Raw genomic sequence first — 9,340 nt, 5'->3', positions numbered from 1 at the left:
TGCCCTTTGATGTCATAGGTGAGCCATCCTGAGCATTCTCTGCAGGTCTCGAGCAGGTGATATAATACAATGCCATTGGCCCTCTCTTGCAAGGTAGGCCTCAAGCCTAGGGAGGTTGTTTGCTTCTGAGCCACAAACCCTCCCACTGTGCCCAGTCTGGGCTTCGTATACCTGCAGCCGGAAGTAGGCTTTTGCCCACACGTGAATTTTACAGGGTCAAGTGGACACCAAGCCCGGGGGTTCAGCCACAAATGTGCATGAGTCATCAGAGGTAGCAGGGAGACAGTATGAGTCGCAACTAAGGTAAATTAGGAATAGTATGTCCCTTTTGGATAGAGCCCGTGTAGATGTGTGCCCCTAAGGCCAGCTAAGGATACTTGCACCTACAACAGTCTGATTTGTGTTGTTCTTTGCTCAATATATTGGTCCTTGAACTCTGCTGCCAAAACCTTACTCCTCCCCCTCTGGAGTCTTATCCTTGATATAATTTCCCCCATTTTCAGATGTGGCTGAACCTACAACATCCACCATCCCTGGCCATTGGCCATGCTTGCTAGGGCTGATGGGAGTTGTAGTTGTAGTTTGGCAATCTTTGGGAGGCCAAAAGTTCCCCACACCTGATTTTGAGGGGCACGGGAAATATCCTTAAGGCAAGGGCAGCTGAACAGCTTCCCCCAAGATGCATGTTGGACTACAGTTCCCATCCTCCATGACCATTGGCCCTGCTGGCTGAGGCTAATGGGAGCTCAGGAACTGGTTAGTAGCTTCTACCTTAAGCAGTGCACTGATGAGAGTGCCCTATCAACCACAAGAAAGAGAGAGAAGGATATACAGTGGTACCTCGGCTTAAGTACTTAATTCGTTCCAGAGGTCCGTTCTTAACCTGAAACTGTTCTTAACCTGAAGCACCACTTTAGCTAATGGGGCCTCCTGCTGCTGCCACGCTGCTGGAGCACGATTTCTGTTCTCATCCTGAAGCAAAGTTCTTAACCTGAAGCACTATTTCTGGGTTAGCGGAGTCTGTAACCTGAAGCGTATGTAACCTGAGGTACCACTGTAGTAGGCAAGGAGGGTTTGGCAAACCACCTCTGCTGATCAGTTAACATCCCTGTTTTGATTCAGGAAGAAGGTCCTGGAAAGCAGCTTAAAATAGAGGAGGTGCATGGCTTTTGAGATCTCCTTTCTAATTATCCTTATTTTGGCCATTATCTAGTTAGCAAGCTTCAGTTGCTCTGGAACAGAACGAATTCTCCTCAAAATACCTTTTGCAAAAGATCTTTCTGAAAGGCCCGGGGTGGGGGGGAGGGGCACGTGTTTTAACAAAGCAAAACGTAAAGGCCTCTCCTGGAGCACCTGCCGCTCTGCCTGGTTTCCATAGAAACGCCAAACAGCCGCATGGGAGTCTTGCGGAGGAGCTGGGCCCTCGCCGGCGGCGGGAGCGGGAGCCTCGGCTTTTCGGGGGGCGGGGAAGGGACTCGGAAACTGCCCGTAGGTGGGGGAGGATGCTGGTTGGGGCAGCCGGCCGTGGAGACAAGGCTGTGGGGTAGTAACTTTGTGGGTGGGGAGAGAAGAAGAGGTCCCCGTGCAAGAGGAGGAATGGGGTTCGTCTGCCGCGGCTCCTGATGGCCTCGTTACCGCTCGGTGAGAGGAATGCCCTTTGCACATGCACAGAGGTGCTCTCGTTTCCGTTGCGGTGCAATAGCGCCAACTTGGCCCCGCGACCGTGGGTGCCCCGGGGACGTGGGTGCCATGCAGCGTGCAATGACCCTGTGGGTGCCCGGCACCTTCATGGGGAATTTTGTGGGTGCTCAGGGAGTTGGCACCTATGTTGCGGTGCCAGCTTTTTCGGAGCTCAAAGACCTGTTTCTTACACGGTTATGTTTACCTGGGAATGCTGTGCTTGGTTGGAGGGTGGATAGCGAGGGGAAGCAGCTGGGGGGTATGGGAACTGTTGGTTTAGATTTTGGAAGGGGAAGGGTGCCCAATAGCTTGAATGTGTGTGTGTGTTTGTGTATTGATGTGATCAAGCAGTGCTTCCCTGTCTAATGACCTGAGCTGCTTTGTGCCTGGCAGTGAAGGAAAAAGCACTTTAAAAAATGATTTCCAAAATGAAAAGCCCATTTTAAGTTTGCAAAAAGAGCATAAACAGTGCAGGGGCACCTTTGGGTCAGCTCAGCTGTTAGTGGTCTGTCTGAACCCAAGTGAGCATCTCTGAAAAGCTTCTGGGAAAAGCTAGGTTTATCAACGGACTCCAACAAAAATAAGCAGTATTGGGTGCAGATCCATCCTGCCCTGCCAAATAAAAATGCATAGCTAACTGAGGTTCTGCCCCCTAACAAAAGCCCTGCCCCCCCCCAAAAAAAAAATCCTGGCTAGATTTTTTAATAGAATAGAATAGAATAGAATAGAATAGAATAGAATAGAATAGAATGTGGACAGCTGCCATAGGTTGTATGATGCGGGTGTCTGCGGATTATATTCTGTCATAAGCTCCTATGTGGGATATTGATGTGGAGAGGAGGGATCTCTAGCTTAGCTGCAACAGTGAGCTTGTCACCTTGTCCCTGCAGGTGGCTGTGCGGTGCGCCATGACTGACATACCTGTTCACTGTGAGTTGCTGGACAGGCAGTGGAGCTGGCACCAAGAATATGCAGGTGATTGACCGTGGAGCTGCTTATTGGGACAACCAGGATCCAGATTCTCTGGGAATGTACTGCTTTGCCCAAATATATTGTTTCAGCGATCAATATTTTGAAAGGATTTGGAATTCATGTCCCTGACTTGAGGGAATTAAAAGAGGGCAATATCTGAGGGGTAGACTAAATTGTAGGGTACTATAAAAAGCTAACTAAAGTCGTAATACCTTGCCTCTCTGTTTGTAAACTCTGCTCACTTCCTCACCAGACTCTGGTAACCACACATGTGCAAGGTTTTTTTCCCCAGAGCTATATGGGCTGGGTTTCGAGAAATGGAAGCTGAGTTTGCCAGGATGCCAAATATTCTTCTCAGCGTACAATGCTTGTATAGCAACCCCCCCCCCGAAATACATGGGATATGTGTTCAGTTCAGTTTTGAAGAGGCTGTCGTGACCCATAAATGGTGGGCATGTTTACTCCAAATTCTCAACTGGTTGCAGGCACCACACAGTGGGCAAAGGCTACAGTGACCCCTAAAGGGTGTTTGGGGTAGGGTGGCAGTCAAAGGAATGCAAGTGTTTTGTGGTAGTCTCTGCAGAGCTGATGCTCTCTCACTTCACTACAAGCTCACACCTCTCCTGTCCAAAACATAAATCCAGTATTAAAGAAGAGCAAGACCTAGAACAGGAGTGGGGAATCTCATTTTGCCCATTCTATGATGCCCTCCCTATTTGGCCGGCCAGACCACACCCACTGCTCTACAACACCTGATGTCATATACGGAGTCACTTTTGAGGTATGTAAAGTTGAGGCTTTGTCAAAAGGGTGTTTGCTGGCCTGCAAAGCCCTTTTCAAAGTGCAAGCCAAGATAGTGCTTTGAGTGGGGCTTCTGAAAACACACTGTTTTCTGCAGCTCTTTGAACAGAGCTTCTGAAGATCCAAGAACAAGCCGATTGTCCTAGAAGAAACAGTGGTCATGGGAGTTGCAGATTTGTCAGTGTTAATAATAATAATAATAATAATAATAATAATAATATATTATTTATACCCTGCCCATCTGGCTGAGTTCCCCTAGCCACTCTGGGCAGCTCCCAACAGAATATTAAAAACATGATAAAACATCAAACATTAAAAACTTCCCTAAACAGGGCTGCCTTCAGATGTCTTCTAAAAGTCAGATAGTTGTTTGTTTCCTTGACATCTGATGGGAGGGCATTCCACAGGGCAGGCGCCACTACCAAGAAGGCCCTCTGCCTGGTTTCCTGTAACCTCACTCCTCACTCAGAGGAGGACCGATGGAGGTGGAGACGCTTCTTCAGGTATACAGGACTGAGGCCGTTTAGGGCTTTAAAGGTCAGCACCAACACTTTGAATTGTGTTTGGAAACGTACTGGGAGCCAATGTAGGTCTTTCAGGACCAGTGTTATATGGTCTTAGCAGCCACTCCTGGTCACCAGTCTAGCTGCAGCATTCCGTTGGACCTTTATTGTGTCATTTTTGCTGCATTTGCCTTTGGAGTAGGGCAATCCCCTGGAAGTCTTGTGGGGCTGCATTCCTTTTGGAGTCATAGGATCTTTTAACAACCTCAGTGTTTCTTTTGGTCTCTCACAGTTGGGCCCAAAGTGTAAAGCAGGAGGGGACAGTGACGCTGGAGGGGGCAGAAGGACCAGCAGAGGAGGTAAGGTAGCAGCTACTCCAAGATTTCTACTCCATGCTTCCTAGGTCAAAGAGGTGCCTTCAGGACAAAAGGCTGCCTGCAGCATCCTTTCCCAACCTCGTGCCCTTCTTCGCACAGTTTACAATTGAACTATGGAACTCCTTCCCACAGGAAGCAGTGATGGCCACCAATGGATTTAAGAGACAATTGGGCAAATTCATGGAGGATAAGGCTCCCAATGGCTGCTGGCCATGATGACTTTGCTCTACCTTCATGGTGGTTGTTGTTGTTTAGTCGTTTAGTTGTGTCCTACTCTTCATGCCCCATGGACCAGAGCACGCCAGGCACTCCTGTCTTCCACTGCCTCCTGCAGTTTAGTCAAACTCATGCTGGTAGCTTCAAGAACACTGTCCAACCATCTCATCCTCTGTTCCCCCCTTCTCCTTGTGCCCTCAATCTTTCCCAACATCAGGGTCTTTTCCAGGGAGTCTTCTCTTCTCATGAGGTGGCCAAAGTATTGGAGCCTCAGCTTCAGGATCTGTCCTTCCAGTGAGCACTCAGGGCTGATTTCCTTAAGAATGGAGAGGTTTGATCTTCTTGCAGTCCATGGGACTCTCAAGAGTCTCCTCCAGCACCATAATTCAAAAGCATCCATTCTTAGTACATACTGACAAATATTGTATCCAGTGTTGCACCAGCAGGGTTCCACTGACACAATGGGGACTTTGGCTTCCTTTCCTCCTCCTCCATGCCCCAAAATCTGCTCTGGAGGCTCCTCCAACACTCTGGAACTAATTTTGAGGGTGCACCAGAGGTGCAGGGGACAAACGAAAAAGAGGAGGCTCTAGATCAGGGGTCAGCGAGCTTTTTCAGCCATGGGTCGGTCCTCCATCCTTCAGACCTTGTGGGTGGCTGGACTATATTTTGAAAAAAATAATAATGAACGAATTCCTATGCCCCACAATAACCCAGAGATGCATTTTAAATAAAAGCACGCGTTCTACTCATGTAAAAACACAAGGCAGGCCCCACAAATAACCCAGAGATGCAGTTTAAATAAAAGGACACATTCGACTCATGTAAAAACACGCTGATTCCTGGACCGTCCAAGGGCCAGATTGAGTAGGTGATTGGGCCGCATCCGGCCCTGGGCTTTAGGTTGCCTACCCCTGCTCTAGATCATGTACAGAAATCTGTTGCACCAACAAACTGCTGTGTTGGATACGGCCCTAAGGTAGAGGTCCATTATCTCCTGCCTCTTCCATTCTTAAGTCATAGCAGGAACGAGTCCTGCTTCTTCAGGTGTGCTTTTCTGTATCATAATATGTCTTAGACTAGCCATGTAGTCCCCTAATGTGCCATTTGAACCATTGTTCTTTTAAATGTTCCTCATCCAACTGTGCTCAGTTGGCAGATTGAAGCCTGACGGAGATGCCCCCTCCAACATCGAACGTACACAGCTGCACCCCACTCACCGCCACCCATCCACCGCTCCCAATACCAGCAGGTATAGACAAGAAGGTGAGTTGCCAAGATACTGCCAGGGGTTCTGTGCCGTGGGTTAATGTTCATGTCATTTGCTATCCCCTCTAGATTTGCTTTATTGTTTTATTTTGTTTATTGATCCTCTTTGTGTTATTTCCCCTTCTTATTTTTGCAGTTTCTAAGCAGTGCACATAATTTTTTTGGAAACGTATACAATGGGCAAGTTCAATTAAAATTAAACATGAAAACAAAACTTCCTTAAAATGGTTGCTGAAGTAGAAAGGTCTTTGTTACATGCCTGCCCTTCAACAGGGAGAAGGCCTGTCTGATTTCAGCTGGGAGGGAATTCTACAGAATCAGGCCAACGACACCAAATTCATAACTCCTGGTGGATATGAGTTGTGCATCTAAGGCATGTTCCCTTCAGGCTCCTACAGATTCTTTACCGTTGATAATGTGTGCTGGCTGTTAATCCTTGCTTAATTGGACTTCCTGGTTGCCAGGTGATACAAAGGTGGTGGCACACTGGATATAGGACACAACACAGTGGTACCTCGGTTTAGGAACAGTGCTGTTTATGAATGATTCGGTTTACGAACTCCGCAAAACCAGAAGTAGTGCTCCGGTTTGTGAACTTTATCTCAATCTAAGAATGGAATCCGAATGGTGGAAGGGCACTGGCGGCGGGAAGCCTCATTAGGGAAAGCGTGTCTTGGTTTAAGAACGGTTTCAGTTTAAGAACGAACTTCTGGAACAGTTTAAGTTTGTAAACTGAGGTACCACTAAACAGTGCTACCTTGGTTGTTGAACTTAATCCATTCCAGGGGTCTGTTCAACTCCTGGAACCATTCAAAAACCAAGGCGCGGCTTCTGATTGGCTGCAGTCAATCAGAAGCCGTGTGTGGAAGCCGCATCGGACATTTGGCTTCCCAAAAACGTTCACAAACCGGAACACTCAGTTCCGGGTTTGTGGTGTTAGGGAGCCAATTTGTTCAGGAGCCAAGACTTTTGACAACCAAGGTACCACTGTTTAGATTTTAACCTCTGGGAGAAACTTTGGAAAAGCGACTTGAAATTTACAGCATGCTATTCTTTGAAAGAGAATTACCTGAAAATGATTCACGGATGGTATTTAACTCGATGTGGGCTTGCTAAGATTTCTAAGACAGAATCAGTTAAGTGCTGGAAATGTAAAGAGGTGGACGGAACATTCTTTCATATGTGGTGGATTTGTAAAAGGATAAAAGAATATTGGGAAATGATTTATAATGAATTGAAAAAAAATGTTTAAGATAACTTTCCCGCAGAAAACCAGAGTCCTTTCTGTTGGGGATAATTCAGACTGAAATTCCCAGGTGTCAGAAAAGGTTATTTATGTATGCAACAACAATTGCGGCCTATGTTTTGTTAGCCCAAAAATGGAAAATGAGTGAGGTCCCAACCAAAGAAGATTGGCAACTTAAGTTGACAGAATATGCACAACTTGCAGTCTTAACATACAGAAGAAGAGAACAAGAAGAACATACATTTAAAGAAGATTGGAAAACGTTTTATTGAACATATGGAAAATAATTGTACGCAGCTGAAAACACTGGCAGTGTTAAGATAAATTCACAGTGTAAATAAGTTTTGATGGATGTAATGATGGAAAACCAATTGGTATAGAACAATGGGAAGAGAAGAATGGAAGTCATTGATATCTTAAGTGCGTAAAAGATTTATCTGAAATTGTAAAATGGCAAATTTAATAAAAATCATATTTTTTTTAAAAAAAGTTTCACAATGTCTCACTATGTGAGGTAGGTGCTAGAGGTCACAAAGGTTGGAAAGCCTAGCTAGGCTCCCCCCTTCTTCTTTTTCGTCCCAGGAGATGCAGCCTCTTTGATAGAGGGACGCTCACCTCGCAGCATCAACTTCAACTCTTCCTTCAACCCAGAGCGCCTCAAGCAAGCCAGGCAGTTTGTGGAGAGAGCCATCAAGGTGAGTGGCTTTGGTTCACATGGTCTCTGCCTTTTTAGCCTTCACCCTGCCTGTTTCCCCCTCTTCTGTAGCCTTGGTTGGATGGGTCAACCTAGCCCAACGGGGAGGATATTATTATTATTATTATTATTATTATTATTATTATTATTATTATCACTGAGGGGAGAGTCTCTGCCTCACCTCCCCACTGCAGGGCAAAGTTGATAAGCCTCTCCTGTTGCCCCATAGCAAAGGAAGATCTTCATGGTGAACGGCCCTTACCCCGTGATTCGGAGACGGCTGCTTGGCAGGGGTTGGGTGGAGAGGAAGTTTCCCAAGGTGGCTAAAGTAGTGAATAAGCGAGAACGTCCGCCTGATGGGGAGCAGGATGAAGATGGTGATGACAGTGATGGGCCTGAGGACGGTAAGGCCACCAGCCTCTTGCAACTTCTCTTTTAATTGTATTGAACAAAATTTATATGCCGCCTGACTGTATATTTACAAAAGAGGAAACCCTCTAGGCGATTTACAAAAACGTAAAATGAAACATTGAGATTCTCAATTAGAACCACTTAAAAAGAGGTATTTCATAGAATCATATCACTGTAGCATTGGAAGGGACCTCAAGGAGCATCTAGCCCAACCCTCTGCAATGGTATTTAAAAACATTCGAAAGTTTGTTTTGAATTTTTGGAAGAATCTCAGATGTACAAGCACCAGATATGTTCATCTGTTCCTGCTCCAAATAAATCCATGCACACTATAAAAACAGGTGCAAAGCTACTAATAGACTTAGGTTTGACATGGCAGAGGCGCTAGCCAAACAGTGCCCATCACAACTGGCTTTCATTTGTTCAGTGTGAAACACTGAAAAGCCAAGCTATATTTTGTCCTAGGATTGGAAATATGTGTGTTGAGGGCACCAATAGTACTTTCAAACTACCTCCACCTCTCTTAAAACGTCACCTCTGACTTTACACTGTTTCCCATGGGTTACTTAACCTTCTCAAATGGCCATTGATTGGACCTTAAAGAGCTTGCAGTGAACTGTGTAAAAGTGCTACAAGGAAGCACAGGATGGTATTACTATGTTTTCCTAAGCATGAGGTTTGTGTTGGCAACACAGCAAGGGAAAGCACAGCAAAATAGCTGTTTGAAAAGACTGAAAAAAATAATGTAAAACTTGCAATAAAAATGGACTATATTAGGTTGGGTGGAAAAAAACACTCTTAGATTTCACTTGGCATTTTTGTAACAAGAAAAAGATGTAACTGATGTAAATATTGCTCCAGGTTTTGGAAGGAAACCACTGGCAACCCACGATCTGTATACATTTGCTAATAAAATAGCACTCTGCGCTATTTTCCTAATTTAGCCTCTTCAGAGAGTGCATTCTACAACTTAAATTTAAGTGTGACCCCAGAGTCGGTCACAACTGGACCTAATGGTCAGAGGTCCCTTTACCTTTACCTTTAAGTATCATTAGGTGTGTGTCTGCGATTCTGCATTTAACATTTATGTGTGTGTATAGATCTATAAAATTAAAACCCATGCTGCCTTTCTATCAATGATTTGAAGATCGTTATCAATTTCAAAGTGGTT

General features: G+C 45.6%; 1 protein-coding gene across 3 annotated transcripts in view; it reads left to right on the top strand.

Moving 5' to 3' along the window:
* Positions 1–30: 30 nt before the first annotated feature.
* TTLL3 (tubulin tyrosine ligase like 3) overlaps positions 31–9,340 on the top strand; it is a 28,431-nt gene continuing 19,121 nt past the window's right edge. Inside the window, exons 1-6 of one of the 3 annotated variants that reach the window (XM_083723481.1) lie at positions 31–93; positions 2,571–2,655; positions 4,249–4,315; positions 5,702–5,815; positions 7,647–7,759; positions 7,988–8,162. In XM_083723481.1, the coding sequence (XP_083579607.1) occupies positions 2,650–2,655; positions 4,249–4,315; positions 5,702–5,815; positions 7,647–7,759; positions 7,988–8,162 (475 nt within the window). In that variant the 5' untranslated portion in view covers positions 31–93; positions 2,571–2,649. Of the gene's footprint in view, positions 304–1,065; positions 1,642–2,570; positions 2,656–4,248; positions 4,316–5,701; positions 5,816–7,646; positions 7,760–7,987; positions 8,163–9,340 lie in introns of those variants that run through there. The other 2 variants (XM_083723479.1, XM_083723480.1) reach the window with 2 other exon arrangements.

Source organism: Podarcis gaigeae (genome assembly GCF_964106915.1).
Source record: "Podarcis gaigeae genome assembly, chromosome: 2".
In the NCBI taxonomy this organism is placed as follows: Eukaryota; Metazoa; Chordata; class Lepidosauria; order Squamata; family Lacertidae; genus Podarcis; species Podarcis gaigeae.
Note: the sequence above shows the minus strand (reverse complement) of the source record. Positions and strands in the feature narration are given on the sequence as shown.